Genomic DNA, 24,926 nt, shown 5'->3' with positions numbered 1-24,926 from the left:
CAGTAAGACGAAAGAGCTGGTTGTGGACTTCAGGAAGATTAAGAGAAGGAACACATACCAATCCTCATAAAGGGGTTAGAAGTGGAGAGAGTGAGCAGCTTCAAGTTCCTGGGTGTCAAGATCTCTGAGGACCTAACCTAGTCCCAACATATCGATGCAACTAAAAAGAAGACAAGATAGCAACTACATTAAAAGTTTGAGATTTGGTATGTCAACAAAAACACAAAAATTTCTATAGATGTACCGCGGAGAGCATTCTGACAGGCTGCATCACTGTCTGGTATGGAGGGGCTACTGCACAGGACTGAAAGAAGCTGCAGAGGGTTGTAAATTCTTGGGTACTAGCCTACAAAGTACCCAGGACATCTTCAAGGAGCGGTGTCTCAGAAAGGCAGCATCCATTATTAAGGACCTCCAGCACCCAGGGCATGCCCTTTTCTCACTGTTACCATCAGGTAGGAGATACAGAAGCCTTGAAGGCACATACTCAGCGATTCAGGAACAGCTTCTTCCCCTCTGCCATCCGATTCCTAAATGGACATTGAACCTGTGAACACTACCTCACTTTTTAAATATATATAATTTCTGTTTTTGCATGATTTTTAATCTATTCAATATACATATACTGTAATTGATTTACTTATTTATATTTTTCTTTTATATTATGTATTGCATTGAACTGCTGCTGCTAAGTTAACAAATTTCACATCATATGCCGGTGACAATAAACCTGATTCTGATTCTCCTGGTGGTGATCGCTCGTCTTGCCCTTCCTGAAGTCTGCAATCAATTCTTTAGTCTTACTGATGTTGAGTGCAAGGTTGGTTTTGCAACACCACTCCACTAGCAGATCTATCTCACTCCTGTATGCCCTCTCATCAGCATCTGAACTTCTGCCAACGATACTTGAGTTGTCAGCAAATTTATCGATGGCATTTGAGCTGAGAACAAAATGCTTGTTACTCTGGATCCAACAGAACGTAAAAAACACAGTAAGCATAAAAACACCACAAATATAAATTCAAAAGCAATCCTATTAAACACAATGTACTAGTGACTGTTGAATGTGGGTGTACATATGATAGCTTATATACATAAATTCATTGTCTGTCCGTAAGGTGATGTTAGGCACATGAGTGTCTGTACATAAGGTGACTCTGACAGGAAATGATAAAGTAGTGGTGGTTGGGGGTGTGGAGGGGTGGGTTAGTGGGTGGAGGTGTTGATCAGCCTTTCTGCTTGGGGAAAGTAACTGTTTTTGAGTCTGGTGTTCCTGGTGTGGATGCCACTTAGCCTCCTCCCCGATGGGAGTGGGACAAACAGTCCAGGAGTGAGGTGAGTGAGGTCGCTCATGATGTTACTGGCTCTTTGCTGGCAGCTTATATATATGTAACCCTCGGTTCAGCTAGCAGCTTAATCTAGGGGATGATAGCCCCTGGCCCGGCCAAACTTAAGAAATCTTGTTTAGGTGGATGCTGTGCGATGTGCCCTCTGTTATAAATCAGTACCGTGAAATAACAAACAGTACTCAATATACAATTAAATGATTGAGCTTCATAATTCTTAATTTGACTATATGGTTAGTAAAGAAACAAAAAAGAAAGAAAAGGGCCCATTCTCATGAAACAGTCTATTGCACAACGTTGGAGCTCACTGATAAGCCGTTCGTCCACCATTGACCTCCTCCGATCGTCACTGACCTTCGGATCCTCGCTCCAAGTCCATCCCGTCTGGTGGTCTCCCAACTCTCTCCATTCCCGTCTTCTCTCCTCATCTCTCCCCGGCAAAAGACCATGAAATCCCTGCTTCCAGACCCACAAGAAAGAACAACATCTATCTCATTGGATAGCTCCACATTCCAAAGCCCTGTTATCTCTTGTCATAACCCAAACATTGCTGCTACAGAGAAACCATTACATTAGCAGTGAAAGCTTACAGCACGTTACGTATATATAGATATATGTCCTTGATGGCATTGTTTTGTGCTTTTTCTCCAGGATGGAGAAGTTACTTATGTAGACTGGCAAGTGGAGAGGGACATGGACACTGGCAAAATGACCAGTAAGTGAACCACTTTCTCGTGAAATCACTGGTCTAATGCCCTCACTGTGCATATGTATACAGCTATGCAGTGAGCTAAACAACTGAAAAATCACCTGAGATGGAAGCTTTCTTCAGGGTTTTTATGAGCTCTCTTTTCTGTTAAACTGCAGACAGTTAAGTAAAATATATATTAAATTCAATACAGAATTATTGCATACCTCAATACACTAATACTATTGATAATTCTCACAACTGCTGTTGATACAACCATTCTCACACATACGCAACACTCCATAACTATGCTGACTAAACAAGAGTAAACTTGTGGTGCAATGTAACATATCAATTCAATGTTTGCCAGTAACTTTAGACTCACAGATATTGCTATTTTCAAGATATGTGTCTTTCCACTGTTCACTGCAAATTAAATAAATCTAACCCATGCAGGAAATGATATAAAAAAACAGCTTGTGTATAGGAAGTGATGTTTATACAAGATGAGTTGTGCCTCTAGAAGCAGGATTAGGGGAAGTGATTTTTTTGTGTCCTGCACAGTGGTTGTCCAGTGAATAATATTGGTAATGCAATAAACATAAGGGATCCTACAGATGCTGGAAATCCAGAGCAACACACACAAAAAGCTGTAGGAGTCTTCCTGCCGTCTTAACACATCCACACATCATTCTGTGCTACTTCTACCACCTTCAGTGGGATCCTACTGCCAAACACATCTTTATCTCCACCCCTCTTCACTCTCTGTTTTCCACAGGATTGCTCCCTCCATAATCCGCTTGTCCCTCTCCGCTAATTTCCTTCCTGGCATATATCCCTGCAAGTGACATCTGCCCATTTACCTCCTCCATCACCTCCATTCAGAGCCCCAAACAGTTCTTCCAGGTGAGGCAGCACTTCACCTGTGAATCTGATGGCGTCGTCTATTGTACCTGCTGTTCCCAATGCGGCCTCCACTACATTGGTGAAACCTGACGTAACTTGGGGCACCTGCACTCGATCTGTCAAAAGCAGTATTTCCCGGTGGCCAACCATTTTAATTCCTCTCCCCGTTCCCCTTCCAACATGTCGGTTCATGGCTTCTTCTGCCAAGATGAGGCCACTCTCAGGGTGGAGGAGCAACACCTCATATTCCATCTCGGTAGCCTCCAACCTGATGGCATGAACATCAATTTTTTCCAGTAATTTTTTCTCTCCCCCTTCTCTTCTTCTATTCCCACTCTGGCCTCTTACCTTTTCTCCTCATCTGTCCGTTCCCTCTCCCCTGATGTCGCTCCTCCTTGCCTTTCTCCCCGGTCCACTCTCCTCTCCTACCAGATTCCTTCTTCTCCAGCCCTTAACCTTTCCCGTCCATCTGGCTTCTCCTATCACCTTCTAGTTGTCCTCCTTCCCCTCCCCCATCTTTTTATTCTGCCTTATTCACCCTTCTTTTCCAGTCCTGACGAAGGGTATGATGCCTGATTTGTTGACGGTGCCTGTCCTGCTGAGTTCCTTCAGCACTTTGTGTGTGTTGTTCTGGATTTCCAGCATCTGCAGAATCTCTTGTGTTTAACATCAGCTGAGGTCAAGAGTCCATCTAATTGTATCAGGGGGCTATTCAATAATTCTGCTAATCTGCTCCAATGTCTAAATGGTCTGATGGTCTTATAACAGTGGGGTAGAAGCTGTCCTTGAGCCTGGTGGAATGTGCAGATGGGAGTGGTGTGTGGTGACTTATCGCAAACTGCTCTCTGCAGATCCACACAAGGTAACAACTGTGTCCTGGAAAGGACTTTGGCTGCTCTGAAGCACCTGAAAGACAGCCTGAGGCTGCGAAAGATGCAACTGAAATCCACATTTTTTCATTTTATTTATTAGATGTTTAATATGGACCGTGGATGTTGACCCAAAATATCAGAGGTAGAATCAGAATTGTAATCTAAATCAGAATGAGGTTGAGTATCACTGCCATATGTCATAAAACTTGGTGTATTGCGGCAGCAGTCTACTGCAATACATAAAAATTACTATAATTCACAATCTAAATGAATAATGTTGACAAAAAGAAGTTGTGAGGTTGTGTACATGGGTTCATTGTTCAGAAATCAGATGGCAGAGGGGAAGAAGCTGTTTCTGAAATATTGAGTGTGTGTCTTCAGTTTCCTGGACCTCCTCCCTGATGGTAGCAATGAGAAGAGGGCACGTCCTGGGTGATGGGGGTCTTGGGTGATAGATGCCACCCTCTTGGGGCCTTGCCTTCTGAAGGTGTCCTCAGTGCTGGGGGAGAGTTGTGACTGTGATGGAGTTAACATAGAAACACTGAAAACCTACAGCACAGTACAGGCCCTTCGGCCCACAAAGCTGTGCCGAACATGTCCTTACCTTAGAAATTACCTAGGCTTACCCATAGCCCTCTATTATTCTGAGCTCCATGTACCTGTCCAGGAGTCTCTTAAAATACCCTATTGTACCCACCACTGTCGCCGGCAACTCACTCCATGCACTCACCACTCTCTGTGTAAAAAACTTACCCCTGACTTCTTTTCTGTACCTACTTCCAAGCACCTTAAAACTGTGCCCTCTTGTGCTAGCCATTCCAGCCCTGGGGATGATAAGCCTCTGACTATCCACGCGATCAATGCCTCTCACAAGAAGTTGGCTGAGTTTGCAACTCTCTGCAACATCTTGTGATCCTGTGCATTGGAGCCCCAATTTCAGAAAATTCTCACCTGAAGACAAAATTGTGCTGCAATTCTCCTTGTGTGGAAGTGTTGAAATTCCATTTGACAATATCCCCCTCCACAGTAAAGGGATGGCAATTCAGTTCAGGCTGGAATTTGGAGATTTTTATCTAATTCTGACCCTAGTTGCTTTCACAAGTGTCCAATGTACAGGGTCAGACCTGTACCAACCCTGAGATGTCTGATGCAGGCCTGCTGCATGAACTTGGCGGTGCTGAATTCTAACTGTTTGTGTCACTGCCTGGATCAGAAAAAGCTGCAGAGGATTGTAAACTCAGCCAGCTTCAACACGGGTACCAGCAAGTTCTTTTCTGCATTCTTTCCAGTTAATCACATCTTCCCTATAGTAGGGTGACCAAAACTGAACACAATACTCCAAGTGCAGCCCACAGGTGTCCTGTACAACCACACCACAACCTTCGAACTTCTGTACTCAATGGGAGTAGATAGACTGAAAGGAAAGGTGAGAGTGGAAAATGATCAGCCTGGGAGGGAGTCCTGCATTCCTGAGGCAGCAGGATATGAAGACAATCAATGGGAGAGGAGCTGGTTTATGTGCTGGACTGGGCTGTGTCCACATCTCTCTGGGCAGCTGAAGAATTAATGTAAACCTTTCCATGTATATATTGACCGGTGGGACAGACTGCTCCTGTTCCGGTTTCTTGGTGTCTGACATAGCTTCTGGTATATGTTCCCATGACAGCCCCAAAACCCACCCACTGCTACGCTGTTCACGATGGGCCTGTGAACACCGTGCAAAGATCGCCCTTCTTCAGGGATATCATCCTAACCGTCGGAGGATGGACAGTTGCAGTTTGGAAGGAAGGGGCCACCGTGAGTATCTGCTGGCTGACTCAAAGTCAATCGCAAATGTTTTCTGCACATCCAAATGCTTCTCACTTCTCAACGCCACAACTCCTCACCATTGTGACTTCCTTTCAGGGCTCAGCCAGTATGTACTAAGATTTTTTTTCTGGGAATGCAGATCCATAATTCTTTGAAGTGGCATCACAGGTAGATAGGGCCATAAAGAGAGCTTTTGGCATGTTGGCCTTCGTAAATCAATGTAATGAGTACACGAGTTGGGATGTTATGATAAAGTTGTATAAGACATTGGTGAGAATTGTGTACAGTTCTGGTCTACAGGAAAGATGTAAGAGAGCAGAGAAAATTTACAAGGATGTTGCCAGAACTTAAGGACCTCAGTTGTAGGAAAAGGTTGAATAGGTTAAGACATTTATTCCCTAGAGTGTAGGAGAATGAGGGAAGATCTGATAGAAGTGTATACACTAGATTATGGAATAGTTCTGGAGAGTGTCCCTTCAGAACAGAGATAAGGAGGAATTTCTTTAGCCAGAGGGTGGTGAATCTGTGAAAGCCATTGCCACAGATGGCTGTGAAGTCCATCTCACTGAGTATTTAAAGCGGAGGTTAATAGGTTTTTGATTAGTCAGGACGTCAATGGTTACAGGGAGATGGCAGGACAATGGGGTTGAAAAAGATTATAACTCAGCCATGATGGAATGGTGGATCAGGTTCAATGGGCTGATTGGCCTAATTCTGCTCCTGTGGGTTATGGTGTTCTGAGCTTATACAGTATATATTTGATAGGGTAAATGCAGAAAATCTTTTTCCAATGAGGTTGGGTGAGACCAGAACTAGAGATCATAGGTCAAGGGTGAGAGGTGAAATACTTGAAGAGGAACTTAAGGGGGAATTTCTTCACTCTGAGGGTGGTTTGAGTGTGGAACAAGCTGCCAATGGAGGTGGTGAATGCAGGTTTGATTTTAACATTTAAGAGCAGTTGGGACAGGTACATGGATGGGAGGGAAATGGGCAGCTCTGGTCCAGTTGCAGTTCAATAGGACTAAGCGGAAAAATAGTTTGGTATGTTACTGTGCTGCAGTACTCTATGATTCTATTCCTGTACACGTGTCATGTATCAGTGTCTCTGTAGGGTCTTTATGCGAGGTCAAGTGTAAGGGGAATGCACACCATTATTGGCAGATACTGACATGGATAAAACGATGGCTGACAGGCAGGAGGTTGTCAGTGGGAATAAAAGGGGCCTTTTCTGGTTTACTGCCAGTGACTAGTGATGTTCTTCAAGGGTCAGTATTGGAACCGCTACTTTTCATATTGTTTGTCAATGATTTAGAAAATGGAATTGATGGCTTTGTGGCAAAGTTTGTGGACGATACGAAGATAGGTGGAGGGGTACGTAGTGCTGAGGAAGCAATGCAATTGCAGCAGGACTTCGACAAATTGGAAGAATGGACAAAGAAGTGGCAGATGGAATACATTGTTGGGAAATGTATTTTGGTAAAAGGAACAATAGTGCGGACTATTATCTAAATGGGGGGAATGTTCAAAAATCAGAGGTATAGAGAGACTCAAGGCTGATTTATACTTGAGTGTCAAATTGACGCCGTAGGTACGGCGCAGCCGCGAACCCTACGCAGTGCCTACGCGAATCCCTACACCGTAGCCCGACGCGCACCTCTCCCAAAATGTAACTACGCATTGCGGCAACGCAGACCGCAACAGCTGTGATTGGTCTGCTTGGTAGCATCGCATTTCCTCCTACGCTGCAATAGCTTCCCATTGGGCGACTGAATGGCAGGGAAGGAACTCTGACTGCAATGTTTTCCATAAAGCTTTACAGACCTCTGAAATTATGGAGGACACATTTCGCTTTTACAAAAAAAAGACGCTCGCTTTAAACTTGTTTACCCCGAGAAAGACTACCATGACCATGAAGCCTTGCACGGGCAGGTGTGTGCACATGTGTGACGTGCGTGAATTGCAGAGCGATGCAGACACACCAATGCACAAGTATAAATACTCACAACAGCATTGCCAACCTGCGTAGGCTACAGCGCAAGCTAGTATGCACAAGTATAAATCAGCCTTTAGGAGTCCTCATGCAAGACTCCCAGAAGGTTAACTTACAGGTTGAATCTGTGGTAAAGAAGGCAAATGGAATGTTGGCATTTATTTCAAGGGGAACAGAATATACAAGCAAGGAGATAATGCTGAGGCTTTATAAGACACTAATTAGGCCATACTTGGAGTCAACAGTTTTGGCCCCATATCTCAAAAATACTTTGTTTTCAATGGAGAGAGTCCACAGGAGGTTCACAAGGATGATTCTGGGAATGAAGGAGTTAACATATGAGGAGTGTTTGGCAGCTTTGGGCCTGTACTCACTGGAATTTAGAAGAATGCGGGGGATTTCATTGAAACCTACCAAATGTTGAAATGACTAGATAGGCTGGATGTGGAGAAGATGTTTCCCAGAGTGGAGATATACAAAACTAGAGTGCACAGCCTCAAAACTTACGGGTGACTTTTTAGAACAGAGGTAAGGAGGACTTTTTTTTAATCAGAGAGTTGTGAATCTGTGGAATGCTCTGCCACAGACTCTGGTGAAGGTGAAGTCCATGGGTATACTTAAGCAGAAGTTGATAGTTTCCTGATTGGTCAGGGCATCAAAGGATATGGTGAGAAGGCAGGTGTATGGGGTTGGGTGGTATCTGAGATCAACCATCATGGAATGGCGGAGCAGACTCGATGGGCTGAATGGCCTAATTCTGCTGCTATGTTTTATGGTCTTATGGACCCTTAACAGCACTGACGCACAGAGGGAACTCCAGGTCCAAGTTCACTGTTTGCTGAAAGTGACCACACAGTGTATAGTAAAGTACAGGCCCTTCAGCCCACAATGCTATGCCGACCTTCCCTTCCCTCCCACATAGCCCTCCATTTTTCTATCATCCATGCGCCTATCTGAGAGTCTCTTGTGTCCTTATGAAGGGTCTCAGCCAAAAACTTCGACTGTTTGTTCCCCTCCATAGACACTGCCTCACTTGCCATTATGTGTGTGTTGCTCTGGATTTCCAGCATCTGCAGAGTCTCTTTGTTCTTAAATTGCTCTAATGTGTCTGCTTCTACCACCACCCCTGGCACTGTGTTTCATGCACCTCTCTATCTCTGTGTAAAAAAAAACTACCTCTGAACTCCCCCTGTACTTTCCTCAAATCAAGTTCAAATTCCTTTCATTCAAAATCAAGTCATTCCTGCCTGTGGCCATCAAACTTTACAACTCTTCCCTTGGAGGGTCAGACACCCTGAGCTAAGAGGCTGGTCCTGGACTTATTTCCTGGCATAATTTACATATTACTATTTAATTAATTATGGTTTTATTACTATTTAATTATTTATGGTGCAACTGTAATGAAAACCAATTTCCCTTGGGATCAATAAAGTATGACTAAATTCATTGTCATCTGACTGTACACATAAACAACTAAACAAAACAACGTTCCTCCAGACAATGGTGCACCCATGAAACATATATCACACACAGCACATCAACCAAAATGTTACCATCAATAAAATATAATTAAAACTCATGTAGTGCGCAGGGTATCCATTAGTCTCACAGCCTGAGGAAAGAAGCTGTTACCCAGTCTGGCAGTCCTAGTCCTGATGCTCCTGTACCTCCTTCCTGATGGTCGTGGGCCAGAGAGATTGTGTGATGTGTGGTAGGGATCCTCAACAATGCTTCAGGTCCTTTGTATACAGCATTCTCATTAAATGTCACAAATGGGGGGAGGGAGACCCCGAGAAGTGAGATCACCTTAAAATTACAACCCCCTCACATTAGCCATTTCCACCCTGGGGAAAAAAGTCTCTTGCTGTCCAGTCAATCTATGCCTCATCTCATCTTGTACACCTCTATCAAGCCATCTCTCATCCTCCTTCCCTCCAAAGAGAAAAGCCCAAGCTCACTCAACCTATCCTCATAAGCCATGCTCTCTAATCCAGGCAGCATCCAGGTTGTGTAATGAAGAAGGCATGTGGTGTGTTTGCTTTTATTGGTCAGGGCACTGAGTATTAGACTCAGGAGTTCAACTGTATAAATCTCGATTAGGCCACACTTGGGGGATTGAATTTATTTTTGGTCACCCCATTACGGGAAGGATTTGGTGAGGGTGCAAGAAGTTTCACCAGGGTGCCGCCTGGACTTGAGAGCATGAGCGGTAAGGTGAGGTTGGACAAACATGGATCGTTTTCTCTGGAGCGTCAGATGCTGACGGGAGATACAAGATCTCAGATCCCGACAATAAATCAGACTCACCTCTTACGCATCACAGGTCGGACCTCTCCTGCACTCAGCCTGCAGGGACAGACGCTGCACCACGGGGCACTGGTCCCTCTCCAGACCTGGCGTCTTTGTCATTGGGAAAGAAGACGGCAACATCGATATCTGGGATTTACTGGAAAAGACACATGAGCCTTTGCAGACACAGAACATTTCATCTGTCCCAATCAGTTGTATGAAGCCTTGCATTGTGTCACGTGAGTATGTGGGCTGGAAAACTGGCCGGTACACTGCCACAGAGACAAGCTATGGAAATGGGTGCTTTAGCCCACCAATTCAGTGCTAATGTGGTGCCCCTGAAAAGGGGAGACAAATGAAACATACACTCTGTAATGTTCATGCATCGGTCATTTTATGGTGAAGGAGTACCGTGTGCACTGCCCCTCCCCAGGCACTCTGGCAGGCAATCGCATGCTGAAGGTTGAATGCCAGCCCTTACAGGTTGGTGGTGGAGTCTGTGCTCAATACTACAGTATTACAGAATACCCTGCCCACAAATTCTCAGAATTCTAACTAAATACGGTTGCACGTTTTCAAAGTTTTTATCCTCACCTTGAAATGATATTCACATTAAATAAATTATTTTAATTCTTTTTAAAAATATATTTTGAACTATTATTTATAACTAAATTGAACAGATTTCAACCTTGTCACACTAACTCTTACTCCAAGTACTCCACCTGCATTCAAGGCCCCATACAGTCCTTCCAGGTGAGGCAGCACTTCACCTGTGAATCTGCTGGGGTCATCTATTGTGTCTGGTCCCCAGTGCTCCCAATGTGGCCTCATCTACATTGGTGAGACCCATTGTAAATTGGGGAATCTCTTCATCCAGTACCTATGCACCATCCGCCACAAACATGACTTCCCCATGGCCAAACATTTTAATTCCAATTCCCATTCCCATAGTCAACTGGTGGCGTAGTGGCATCAGTGCCGGACTTCGGAGCGAAGGATCCCAAGTTTGAATCCAGCCGGCTCCCTTGCACGCTTTCCATCCGCGCTGGATTGAGCATCGAGCTAGCAACTCGACCGTAAAAATAAGAAAGCCTGCTAAAAAAAAAAACGCCGTCATGACAGCGTCCCAATGACTCCACTCGGAGTTAAGGGCCGCCTTCCTCTTCTTCTTCTTCCTCCTCCTCCTCCTCTCACCCCCCCCCCCATTCCAACATGTTGATCCATGATCTCCTCTTGTGGCTATGCTGAGGGTGGAGGAGCAACACCTGTCATTCCGTCTGGGTAGCCTCCAACCTGATAGCATGAATATCAATTTCTGCTTCTAGTAAAATAAATTTTCCCTCCCCCTTCCTTCTGCTTTGGCCTCTCGACTCTCCTCACCTGCCTATCACCTCCTCCTGGTCCCCCCTTCTTTCCTTTTCTCCTATGGTCTACCTTCGTTTACCTTCCCCACCCACCTGGCTTCACCTGTCACCTTCTAGCTATCCTCCTTCCCCAGCCCCCCACCTTTTTTCTGGCATCTTCCCCCGTCCTTTCCCGTTCTGATGAAGGGTCTCAGCCTGTAACATCAATTGTTTATCCCCCTTCATAGATGCTGCCTGACTCGCTGAGTCACTCCAGCATTTTGTGTGTGTTGCTCAGGATTTCCAGCATCTGCAGAATCTCCCATGTTTGTGATATGCTGCTCCATACACTTCCCTTCGGCCCTCTCTGTGTGGAGTTTGCATGTTCTATCTGAGACAGCGTGGGTTTTCCCCCAGGTGCTCTGATTTCCTTCCACAGCCCAAAAAGGTTGGTGGGTTAATCAGCCACTGTCAATTGCCCTGGCATGTGGGTGAGGGGTGGGGAGGAATGGGATTGGGGTTAATGGGTGGGTGTTTGTTGGCATGGACTTGATGGGCCAAGGGGCCTTCTTTGAAGTGACTGGGACTGCAGGGGAAAGGGTCTTCTGTCCTTGTAGAGAATGTCCATCGACTGGAGAGGACATTCTAGTTCTACTGATGGTACAATTTCATTGGTAGAGAGAACAGACTGAAGGGGCCAATTGGCCTCCTCCTCTCCCATTTCTATTGACCATTCTTTTGCTTTATCAAAATTCTGCCTCAGACATGAGGGACTGAACGGCCTCCTCTGTGACCAATGACCGAGAGTACGTATTGGCATTGGTTTATTATCGTCACAGGTACCGAGATAAATTGAAAGGTACAGTGAAAGGCTTGTCTTAAGACCATAAAACGTAAGAGCAGAGGCAATTGTCTCATCCAGTCTGCTCCACTGTCCTGTCTGATTTATTACCCCCGGAGTGCCGGAGGCTGCCAGCAGATCTGATCCAGGTTTATAGATTATGAGAGGCATAGGGTCAGAGCCTTTTTCCCAAGGAACAAATGTCAAAGACTAAAGGGCAGGGGTCTAAGTTGAGAGGGGAAAATTTAAAGGGGATTTATGAGGGAAGTGTTTTTTACACAGAAGGTGATGGATGCCTGGAACAGGTTGCCAGGGGTGGTGGAGACACGTTTGATGGGAATGTCTAACAGGCATTTAGACAGGTACACGAACAGGCAGAGAATGGAGGGGCGTGAACTGCGTACAGTCAGAAGGGATGAGGCATCATGGTCAGCACAGACAGGGTGGACCAAAGAGCCTCGACCTGTGCTCTTTTTGTTCATGTTCCACGGCCTCCTCTACTGCCACAATGAGGCCACGTTCAGGTTGGAGGAGCAAATTCTCATATTTCATCTGGGACATCAATTTCTCCATCTTCTGGTAATTTCTTCTCCCTCCCCCTTCTCTTTTTTCCCATTCTCCATTCTGGCTCCCCTCAAGTTCAAGTTCAAATTTAATTGTCGTTCAACCGTACCTGAATGCAGCTAAATGAAGCAACATTATCCCTTCCCTTCCCACAGAAGGAGAGTCTTATCTCCTTCTGGTGTCCCTCCTCCTTCCCTTTCTCCCATATTCCACTCTCCTCTTCTATCAGATTCCTTCTTTATCTCTTCCACCTATCACCACCCAGCTTTTCACTTCATCCACCCCTCTCCCACCTACCTTCCCCCTCAACTTCTCTCTCTTATCACCTCCTACCAGCTTGTACTCCTCCCTTTCCCTCGACTTTCTTATTCCGACTTCTTCCCTCTTCCTTCCCTGTCCTGATGAAGGGTCTCGATATGAAATGTTGACTTTTTACTAATTTCCATAGATGCTGTCTGACCTGCTGAGTTTCTCCATTATTTTATGTGTGTTGCTCTGGATTTCCAGCATCTGCAGAATCTCTTGTAAGAAAACGCCAACGACAACTCACAACCATTGGACCGTCCCAGAATCTCTTGTTAAGAGCTCAGTTTCTGATTGGTTGTGAATTCCTTTACCCTTTCCACCCACCACCTCTCAGCTTCATCCACCTTTCCCACCTATCTGGCTTACCCATCACTTTCTAGCTTGTCCTACTTCTCCTCCTCCCGCCTTCTTACTCTGCTTCCTGCCCTCTTCCTTTCCAATCCTGAAGATAGGTCTCAGCCCGAAGCGTTGACTGTTTATTCATTTCCATTAATTCTGCCTGAGCTGTTGGGTTCCTCCAGTATTTTGAGTGTGTTGCTCTGGATTTCCAGTATCTCCAGTGTCCCTGTTCTGTGTTTATCTCAACAGAGAAGCAGCATCTCCTGGCAGTGTCTGATGACTTTGGAACCCTGCACATTCTGGAGGTGCCCTGGTCTCTGAGACATCCACTTAACCAGGAGGTGAGGAATGGGATCGTTTCTCTGCCTCATCTCCGGCAGATCTTCCCCAACTCTGTCCCATCAGAACTTATGTTTGGCAGACAAATTCAGTGGAGAGAAGCTTGTATTTGCACCCCATATGCTGAACAGTCCGGCAAGGAGTAGACCATCAGACGTGTCAATACTCCTCCATCATTCTGTGCAATCCACCATTGTAGCTCCACTTTACACCAAATTCATCGCCTCACATTGTCTGTTTCTATTCACAGAGAAAAAGTACTTAGGAAGTACCCAGGTATGGTGGTAGAGGCAGAAATGTTAGGGACATTTAAGGCACCTGGAGGTAAGAGAAATGGAGCGTTATTTGGGACCAAGGTGACCACAAGCTTGTCGTTGGGTTTGGAGGCTTGCGTGCTTCAATGACCCAGAGAACTTTGCTGGCTGGAGTCAGGGCTTGATGCACTGGCGCTTGGTAGGGGCACTCATGCCAAAAAGATCAAAGGGTAGAGGGCAGACTAAGAGTGGTCCGCTGGTCCTCCAGGTTGAGGAGAGATAACAACCCTAACTGGTCAAACAAAATAGTTACAAAAACAGCAATGAAGAATCCTTCTACGTCTGAGTGTGATGGTGTTCCTGAACCTCCACCCAGACTTGCATGAGTGACAGTGGTGAAAACTGAGGGGCAGCTACCGACATGATGAAGGAAGCCTGGAAATCTGCCATAGATGGAGGACCTTCATAGCTGCCCTCAAGACCAGCGGCGTAATGGGCAGTAAGTAATTGGGAGGGAAGGGTTAGATTGATCTTAAGGTCGGCACAACATAGTGGGCTGAAGGGCCGGTAGTGTGCTGTACTGTTCTCTGTTCTATGATCAGGAGCATGACTAAAGATAGAGAAGTAAGATTACCTGTATTTGTCACACATATGTTGAAACATGCATTGTTTGCACAATGACCAGCTCAGTCTGAGGAAGTACTGGGGAAGCCTGCCAGTGTCCATGCACAACTTACTCACCCTAACCCATTTGCCGTTGGAATGTGGGAGGGAAGTCACACGGTCACAGGGGAGGATGCACTAACTCCTTACGGACAGCAGTGGGAATTGGTGCTGTTAAATGTTGCACTAAACGCCACCTGATAAACGATGGTGTTTGCAGCGGTGAATTAACAAGAATGACAGTCGCTCAGACTGATGCTCACTGCCTTTTGCAGAAGTCCATTGTGGAAGGTTACTTTGAGAAAGAGGTGAAGCGACTCAGTTATTTTGGGACAAGAAAACTACAAAGAACAGAAAAAATTGAAAAGGAAGATGAAAAGAAGCAGGTGAGTGAGGAGACACAAGAGAGCAGAGGTGCTGGGGTCTGCATCTACAACACTGGGGTGTCTCGGCAGCTGCGGGCGAGGGCAGGACAGTCAACGTTTTGAGTTGAGACCTTTCATCAGGACTGAAATATAGAGCAGAAATAGCCATTTTTAAGAGTTTAGGAGAAAGGGTGGAAAAAGCTGCCAAGTGATGGGCGGATCAGGTGAGGAGGGGTGATAGTCAGATGGAGGAGGGGGAGTGGGGATAGTGACAGAGGCTGGGAGGTGAGGAGGGTGATAGTCAGATGGAGGAGGGGAGAGTGAGGATATCACAGCTGTTTTATTATCCCTCTCAGCCATATTCTGCTGCCTTCTCACTGTAACCTTTGACACTCTGTCAATCTCTGCTTTAAATATACTCAATGACTTGGCCTCCACGGGCGTCTGTGACAATGAATTCCACAGATTCACTAGCCCCTGGCTAAAGAAATTCCTCCTTAACCCTGTTCTGAAGGGATGTCACTCTATTTTGATGCTGTGCCCTCTGGTGCTAAACCCACCCACTGTAGGAAACATCCTGTTCGTGTCCTCTCTATTTAGGCCTTTCAATATTCAATATGTTTCAATAACATCATTTTTGTAAACTCCAGTGATTACAGGGCCGAAGTCATTAAACGCTCCTCATACATGAAACCAGACATTCCTGGGATCACTCTCGTGAACTCCTCTGAACTCTCTCCAATGCCAGCACATCCTTTCTTAGATAAGAGGCCCAAAACTGCCCACAATACTCTAAGTGCAGTCTGCCCAATACCTTATAATGCCTCAACATTACATCCTTGCTCTAATATTCTGGTCCTCTTGAAATGAATTCTAACATTGCATTTGCCTTCCTCACCACTGACTCAACCTGCAAATTAACCTTTAGGAAATTCTGCATGAGGACTCCCAAGTCGCTTTGATTTCTGAATTTGCTTCCTGTTCAGAAAAAAATCTATGTCTTTATTCCTTCTACTAAAGTACATGACCATACACTTCTCTACATTGTAACATTGTATTCCATTTGATATACTTTGTCCACTCTCCCATCTCTAAGTCATTCTGCAGACTCCCTGTTTTCTCAACACTACCTGCCCCTCCATCTATCTTTGTATCATTCGCAAACTTGGCCACAAAGCCATCAATTCCGTCATCCACGTGTAACATGGAAAGAAGCAGTCCCAATTCTGATGCCCGAGGAACTCTACTCTTCAATGACCTTGTCCTGACGAAGGGTCTCGGCCCGAAACGTCAACTGTACCTCTTCCTAGAGATGCTGCCTGGCCTGCTGCGTTCACCAGCAACTTTGATGTGTGTTGTTTTCAATGGCCAGTATAGTTCAAACTAAATGTATTATTGAAGTAGATATATGTCATCATATACAAGAGAAGAGAGCATGGCCGAGATGGTGGAGGTCCCTGATGATGGATGTCCCATGACAGCACTTGGTAGAGATATGCTCAATGGTGGGGAAGGCTTTATTTTCATTCTTTGGCTCCTGCCAGTCAGTGATTTTCTATCCATGCTAGTATGTTCCTGTAATACCATGGGATCTTATCTTGTTAAGCACGTGTGTCACCTAAAGGCCTTCTGAAAACCCAAGCACGCAACATCCACTGACTCTCCTTAGTCTATTCGGTCTGTTACGTTCTTAACGAATTCCAACACGTTTGTCAGGCAAGGTTTCCCATTAAGGACACAGTGCTGACTTTGGCCTATTTTATCATGTGCTTCCAACACCCACCTACTTCATCACAGGGCAATTTACAATGATCTACCAACCAATACGTCTTTGAACTGTGGGAGGAAAGCAGATCTTTAAAAAGAGGTGACATGGGATTGGAAGATGTAGAATCCTTGTGGGTAGAGTTTAAGAAACAGCAGGGTAAAAATACCCTGACTGGAGTTATGGGAGTTATATACAGGACTACAAACAGTAGCCAGGATGTGGGCTGCATATTACAAAAGGAGATAGAAAAGGCACATAAAAAGGGCAATGTTGTGATAGTCATGGGAATTTCAATATGCAGGTAGATTGAGAAAATCAGATTGCTGCTAGATCCCAAGCCAGAGATTTTATAGAATGCCTGTGAGGTGGCTTTTTAGAGCAGTTTGTGGTTGAGTATTCTAGGGGATCAACCATTCTGGATTAGATTTTGTGCAATAAAACAGAATTGATTAGAGAGCTTATGTTTAAGGAACCCTTAGGAAGCAGTGATCATAATATGACAGGATTCACGCTGCCCTTTGAGAAAGAGAAGCTCAAATGATCAGGACACAGGAGTAAAGAGAATTATAGAGGCATCAGGAAGGAGCTGGCCAAGATTGATTGAAAGGGGATACTAGCAGGGATGACGGCAGAGCAGCAATGGCTGGAGTTTCTGGGAGCAATTCAGAAGGGGCAGGATAGATTCATTCCAACAAAGAAATTGAATTTTAAAGGCAAGATGACACACTGTGGCTGACAAGGGAAGTCAAAGCGAGAGTAGATATTGGACTGTTGGAAAATGACACTGGAGAGGCAGAAATGGGGAACAAGGAAATCGCTAATTCGCTAAATAAGTATTTTGCATCGATCTTCACTATGGAAGACACTAGCAGTATGCTAGAATTTCAAGAGTGTCAGAGGGCAGAAGTGAGTGTAGTTGCTATTACTCGGGAAAAGGTGCTTGAGAAGCTGACAGTCCTGAAGGTAGATAAGTCACTTGAACCAGATAGACTGTACCCCAGTGTTCTAAAAGAGATAGCTGAAGAGGTCATGGAGGGATTAGTAATAATCATTCAGGAATCACTAGATCTTGGAATGGTTCTGGAGGACAGGAAAATTGCAAATGCTTCTCCACTCTTAAGGAAGGGAGGGAGGCAGAAGAAAGAAAATCAAAGGCCAGTTAACCGACTTCAGTGGTTGGGAAGGTATTGCAGTCAATTATTAAGGATGCGGTTTCGGGGTACTTGATAAAAAAAAGGCTGTAGTCAGCATGGTTTCCTCAAGGGAAATCCTTGCCTAACAAATCTCTTGGAATTTTCTGAAGAAATAAGCAGCAGGATAGACAAAGGAGGGTTGGTGGATATTTGGTACTTGGATTTTTAGAAGGTCTTTGACAAGATGCCACACATGGCTGCCCGTAATATTACAGGAAAGATGCTAACAAGGATAGAGCATTTGCTGATTGGCGGGAGGCAAAGAGTGGGAATAAAAGGAGCCATTTTTGATTGGCTGACAGTGACTAGTGATGTCCTGCAGACGTTAGAGTTGGGACTGCTTCTTCTTACTTTATACATCAATTAATTTGATTGTGGAATTCAAGCATTTGTAACAAAGTTTGCGGACAATACAAAAATTGGGGGAAGGGCAGGTAGTGTTGAGGAAGCAGGGAGGCTGCCGAAGAACTTGGACAGATTAGGACAGGGGTCCCCAACCTTTTCTGCACTGCGGACCGGTTTAATATTGACAATATTCTTGCGGACCGGCCGACGGGGGGGGGGGGGGGGGGGGGTCGGGTTGCCAACGAACAGGAGTAGCGGTCAAATGCGTTGTTTACCCTAAAGACTACAATGACCATGAGGCCGTGCGTGGGCACCAATGCGCATGCGTATTGTGACCTGCCGATTCCTCCACCCCCCCCCACACCCCCACCCCCACCCCCACCCCAGCAAATCCTTTTTGGCGATTCTGTTCGTGGGGGTGGGTGTTAATCACTACCGGAATATAGGTGATAAGTGGGTAATACACTCAATTTTGTTTCTAAAAGGGTTTATCTAACGAATTTAATATTAAACACACAGCACATATTTTCCTCGCATGGATATAATGGTAAGTCAATTATCAGGGGAGCGTGAAGTGTTGAACGAACTTCCAGTAGAAGTGGCAGAAGCAGGTTTGATATGATCATTTAAAGAAAAATTGGATAGGTATATGGACAGGAAAGGAATGGAGGGTTATGGGCTGAGTGCAGGTCGGTGGGACTAGGTTCGGCACGGATTAGAAGGGCCAAGATGGCCTGTTTCCGTGCTGTAATTGTTATATGGTTATAAAGGTCACTTATAAGTCAATAGCATCGTAACGTTTTAAGTAACGTTTGGATATTAAACGCACAGCACATATTTTCCCCGTATGAATATATAAAATCATTGCAACACACCAATATCGCTGAATCAGTGGGAGCCCTGGGCTTGTTTCCCTGCAACAACACGGTCCTATCGAGGGGTGATGGGCGACAGCGATACTCGAAGGGGGTTCCTAATGTCCAGTCTATTCCGCAGTTTAGTTTTCGCTGCATTCATTGCAGAAAACTCCACTTCGCAGAAAAATGTTGGAAATTAAAGCAACATTTTCAGTGCTTTCGTGGCTGTCTCAGGATATTCAGCCTTGACTTTGATCCAGAATGCCGGCAGAGATATTATGTCAAACATACTTTTCAGCCCGTCGACATTTGCAAACTCGAGGAGTTGATCGCCTTCCCGCCCTGACACGGATGACGCGCGGGTCATGACCTCGCATGCGTAATGGCTGATCAGTGGGCGTGACAGGGAATGAGGAAAGGTGCAGCTGACCAATCATATCGCTTCCTCGCGGCCCGGTAGCGCATGCTCCGCGGCCCGGTTGTTGGGGGCCGCTGGGTTAGGAGATTGGGCAAAGAAGTGCCAGATGAAATACTGTGTCATGAAGTGAATGGCCGTGCACTTTGGTAGCCCCAAAGGAAGCACAGGCTATTTTCTAAATGGGAAGAAAACGGGAAGAGGTTACAACGGGACATTGATAAGATGCAAAACTGGCCTGAGAAGTGGCAGATGGAGTTCAACCCAGATAAGTGTGAGGTGATTTATTTTGGTAGGTCAAATATGATGGCAGAATATAGATTCTTGGCAGTGTGGAGGATCAGAGAGATCCATAGGACACTCAAAGCTGCTGCGCAGGTTGAATCTGTGATTAAGAAGGCATACGGTGCACTGGCCTTCATCAATCGTGGGATTGAGTTTAAGAGCTGAGAGGTAATGTTGCAGCTATATAGGACACTGGTCAGACCCCACTTGGAGTACTGTGCTCAGTTCTAGTCACCTCACTATAGGAAGGATGTGGAAACCATAGAAAGGGTGCAGAGGAGATTTACAAGGATGTTGCCTGGATTAGGGAACATGCCTTACGAAAATAGGTTGAGTGAACTCAGCCTTTTCTCCTTGAAGTGACGGAGGATGAGAGGTGACCTGATAGAGGTGTTCAAGATAATGAGAGGCATTGATCGTGTGGAAAGTCAGAGGCTTTTCCCCAGGGCTGAAATGGCTAGCATGAGAGGGCATAGTTTTAAGGTGCTTGGAAGTAGGTGCAGAGGAGATGTCAGGGGTAAGTTTTTTTACACAGAGAGTGGTGAGTGTGTGGAATGGGCTGCTGGCAACGGTGGTGGAGGCGGAAACGATAGGGTCTTTTCAGAGACTCCTGGATGGATACATGGAGCTTAGAAAAATAGAGGGCTATGGGTAAAGCCTAGGTAGCTCTAAGGTAGGGCCATGTTCGGCACAGCTTTGTGGGCCGAAGGGCCTGTATTGTGCTGTAGGTTTTCTATATTTCTAAAACTCAAAAAACTGAGTTGAAAAGGGACTTGGGAGTCCTCATGCAGGTTGAGTCGATGAAGAAGGCAAATATAGTATTAACATTAATTTCAAGTGCACCAGAATGTAAAGGCAAAGATATAATGCTGAGGCTTTATAAGGCACTGGTGAGACCTCACTTGGAGTATTGTGAGCAGTTTTGGGCCCCTTATTTAAGAAAGGACATGGAAGGTGTTCAGAAGGAGTTCACAAGATTGATTCCAGGAATGAAAGGCTTATTGTATGAGGAATGATTGATGGCTGTGGCCTTTACACACTGGAATTTGGAAGAATGAAGGGGGATCTCATTGAAATCTGTCAAATGCTGAAAGGCCTAGATAGAGTACATGTGGAGAGGATATTTCCTGTGCTGGGGGAGTCTAGGACCAGAGGGCACAGCCTCCAAAATAGAGGGATGCCAATTTAGAATAGAGATGTGGAGGAATTTCTTTAGCCAGAGGGTGGTTAATCTGTGGAATTTGTTGCCACAGACGGCTGTAGATGCAAGGTCATTAGATGTTGTTAAGGTGGAGGTTGACAGGTTTTTGATCAGTCAGGGCATGAATGGTTATGGGGAGATGGCAGAGATTGGAGTTGAGAGAGAAATGGATCGGCCATGATGAAATGGCGGAGCAGACCGAATAACACAAAACCATTCCTCTGTCTTATGGAAACCGGTGCACCCAGAGGAAACCCGCGTGTACACGGGAAGATGCATAGAAGCCTTCTTACCAAGGACACTGGAATTGAACTCCGAACACCTACGCCCTGAGCTGTAACAGCGGCGTGCTAACTGCTACGCCACCGTGGCGCCCTACGCTGATCAGATTAATTGCCTGGGGGAAGAAACCTTTGAGTTGGCATCAAGTTTTTGAATGTTTTGTCATTGAAATGGAATATAAAAGGCTTTAACAACACTCTGTTGTATTTTAGGCTTCCCCGGTTGTCGAGGCAAAGACAAAAGAACAAATTGAGGAAGAAATGAAGAAGGAATATTCCATGTATCTAATTGAGGAGAAGAAAGCCATCTTTGCCCAACTTGGAAAGACCTGATAATCTTTGAACCTCTATATTTTGTGATTAAAAAATAAAATTTGGTAATGTTGGATCTAGGTATTTAAGAAACCTCAGCAACTGAGTCCACCTGTTATCAGCATCGACAGACCTGTGCACTTATAGACTCATATTTGACTTCCCATAGAGCCCTTAGAGAGACTGCGTGTACACGAGTAGACCATAAGATACAGGAGCAAAATTAGACAATTTAGTCCATCATTTCCACCATTTCATCACGCCCGATCCATTTTCCCTCCCAGCCCCAATCTCCTGCCTTCTCCCTGTATCTCTTCACACCCTGACCAGTGAAGAATGTTTCAACCTCTACCTTAAATATACTCCAAAGACTTGGCCTCCACAGCCACCTGTGGCAATGAATTCCATAGATTCACCACTCTCTGGCTAAAGAAATACCTCCTCGTCTCCGCAGACTCATAGACAAAGTTCAAAGCAAATTTAAAATGAAAAATACAACTTGGTAAGATAAAAGACTGTTGGTTCTAGGTATGTAAGAAACCTCAGCAAATGAGTCACCATTCACAGCCCTGAGATTCATCTTCATATGGACATTCACAGCAAATACAAAGAAACAATAGAATCAATGGAAAATCACGCCCAACGAGATGGACAGACAACCAATGTGCAAAAGACAACAAACTCTAAATACAAAAAGAGAAAAAATATTAAGAAGATGGCACAGTGAACAACAGAACCAAGGGCAACATCCTCCAGATGTTTCATGAAATTACTTTTCACTTCTTTTATGTCTTTCCCTTTCAAATACGGTTCTGTTACTGTTGGATCATGTGCGTCTTGTTGGTGTGTTTTTGGGCTGATTGAGCAATCTGGGGCTCTGCTGCCTCCGAGGGTCTTCCGTTTGGCTTTGAGCAAAGTGTGCAGCCTCGAGGCCAAGAAACCTGAAAATGGGCACCAGCCAAAGATTGACTACACTTCTCACCAATCTCATCTGTTAGAGCGCCAAGGAAGATTGAAATCATCGAGCCTACTGCGGACAGTGAGTGGGTGTTCAGCACCATCTACCAGTCTCCTACTTGCTGCTGCCAGGGGAAGGTGTCTGATGTGATAGTGTCTCTCTCTCTCCTCTCGCCTCGCTCACTACTCCCAACAGACTGTCCCTGCGTGTTCAAATGGTCTGTGTCTGTGTCTGTCTCTCTGTCTCTCTGTCTCTCCCCTCCCCCTCTCTCTCCATCTCCCCCCCGCCATCTCTCCCCCCCCCCCCCGAGTTGGAGGATGATGCCAGAGTTCTGGGTCTTGGGCAAGGTTTAATCGACGCGGTTTGTGGACTGGACTCTGTCGTTCATGTTATAATATGTTTCTGGTTACTCCTTTTTTAGTTGCTGTTTTGGGTGATTTTGAATTGGGGCAGTCCGCTATAATGAACACTGAGCTGAACTCATTCTATCTTGTGTTTTTATATCCTGTATTTTTTGCTCAATTTTTGTTGCTGTTGATGTAGTTTGCTTTTTCTTTTGCACATGGGGGAGTGTTTGTGATTTTCTTTGAGCAGATTTCATAGTTTTCTTTGTTTCATGGCTGTCTGTGGGAAAAGGGAATCTCAGGGTTGTATACTGCATGCATACTTTGATAATAAATATACTTTGAATATTGGATAAGCAATAAATATTAAGAACATGAGGGGAAAAGTCCTTGAAAGTGTCCATAGAGTCATCAACCACTACAGCATAGAAACCACCCCCTTAGCCCATCTAGTCCAAGCCAAATTGCTCAATCCCATCAAACCGCACCTGGATCGTGGCCCTCTGTCCCCCTCCCATCCAGGTGCTTATCTGCTCAGAGGAAATCTGTGAGTGAAGGAGGAGGGAGTGGTATGTTAAAGACAAACTACCTTTCTCAAGTTCAGTGTTTCACTGACGGGACTTTCACAGAAGACAGGACAATACAGCACAGTACAGGCTTTTCAGCTCACAATGTTGTGCCAGCCTTTTAACCTGCTCCAAGATCGATCTGACCCATCCCTCCCACATAGCCTTCCTTTTTTTTTCATTCATTTGCCTAAGAGTTTCTTAGATGTCTCTAATGTTCAGTATCTGTTTCTACCACCACCCCGGTCCCACTCTCACTCTATTTCTCCTCCTGTTCCTCATGTATGTGTACAGCACCTTGGGGTTTTCCTTAATCCCACTTGCCAAGGCCTTCTTATGCCCCCTTCAAACTCTCCTAAGTTCTTTCTTAAGCTCCTTCCTGGCTTCCTTGTAACTCTCTAGACCCTGTCTGATCCTTGCTTCCTAAAGATGGTGTCCCAGGACGGGTTCTCCGGGCCTGTGCAAGCGAGCTAGCTGGAGTGTTTGCTGACATCTTTAACTGCTCCTTGCTTCAGTCTAAGATCCCATCATGTTTTAAGAAGGCAGTGATAATCCAGGTACCGAAGAAGAGCCAGGTGGCATGCCTGAATGACTATCGACCTGTGGCTCTGACATCAATTGCTATGAAGTGCTTCGAGAGATTGGTTATGGCACACAGCAACCACAGCCTACCAGTCAACCTCGACGCTTTGCAATTCGCCTACCGGAGCAACAGGTCAACGGCAGATGCCATCTCTCTGGCCCTACATTCCTCCTTAGAACACCTGGAGAATAAAGACGCATACGTATGGCTCCTTTTCATTGACTACAGCTCTGCCTTTAATACCATCATTCCAAATAAACTGATTCCTAAGCTCCGGAACCTGGGCCTTAGCACTCAGATCTGCAGCTGGATCTTCAACTTCCTCACAGACAGAACCCAGGTTGTAAAAATAGGGGACAAGCTCTCCTCTACAATCACTCTGAGCACCGGTGCCCCACAAGGCTGTGTACTCAGCCCCCTGCTGTCCTCACTGTACACCCATGATTGTGTAGCCAAGTTTCCATCGAACTCTATATATAAGTTTGCTGATGACACCACAATTGTAGGCCGTATCTCGGGTAATGATGAGTTTGAGTACAGAGAGGAAATTAAGAACCTGGTGGCATGGTGCGAAGACAATAACCTATACCTCAACTTCAGCAAGACGAAGGAATTGGTTGTTGACTTCAGAAGGAGTAGCGGACCGCACGACCCAATTTACATCGGTGGTGTGCAAGTGGAACAGGTCAAAAGGTTTAAGTTCCTCGGGGTCAATATCACAAATGACCTGACTTGGTCCAACCAAGCAGAGTTCACTGCCAAGAAGGCCCACCAGCACCTTTACTTCCAGAGAAAACTAAAGAAATTTGGCCTGTCCCCTAAAACCCTCACTAATTTTTATAGATGCACCGTAGAAAGCATTCTTCTAGGGTGCATCATAACCTGGTATGGAAGTTGTCCTGTC

General features: G+C 45.3%; 1 protein-coding gene across 2 annotated transcripts in view; it reads left to right on the top strand.

The window, feature by feature from the left end:
- Positions 1-23,244, top strand: part of dnai3 (dynein axonemal intermediate chain 3) — a 120,865-nt gene extending 97,621 nt beyond the window's left edge. The window contains exons 17-22 of one of the 2 annotated variants that reach the window (XM_072274571.1): positions 1,998-2,061; positions 5,479-5,609; positions 9,935-10,139; positions 13,543-13,634; positions 14,825-14,935; positions 21,473-23,244. In XM_072274571.1, the coding sequence (XP_072130672.1) occupies positions 1,998-2,061; positions 5,479-5,609; positions 9,935-10,139; positions 13,543-13,634; positions 14,825-14,935; positions 21,473-21,592 (723 nt within the window). In that variant the 3' untranslated portion in view covers positions 21,593-23,244. The remainder of the gene's footprint in view (positions 1-1,997; positions 2,062-5,478; positions 5,610-9,934; positions 10,140-13,542; positions 13,635-14,824; positions 14,936-21,472) is intronic. The other variant, XM_072274572.1, reaches the window with a different exon arrangement.
- Positions 23,245-24,926: the final 1,682 nt, after the last annotated feature.

Source organism: Mobula birostris, chromosome 12 (assembly GCF_030028105.1).
Source record: "Mobula birostris isolate sMobBir1 chromosome 12, sMobBir1.hap1, whole genome shotgun sequence".
NCBI lineage: Eukaryota > Metazoa > Chordata > Chondrichthyes > Myliobatiformes > Myliobatidae > Mobula > Mobula birostris.
The sequence above is the reverse complement of the archived record's forward strand: the minus strand, read 5'-3'. Positions and strand labels throughout refer to the sequence as shown.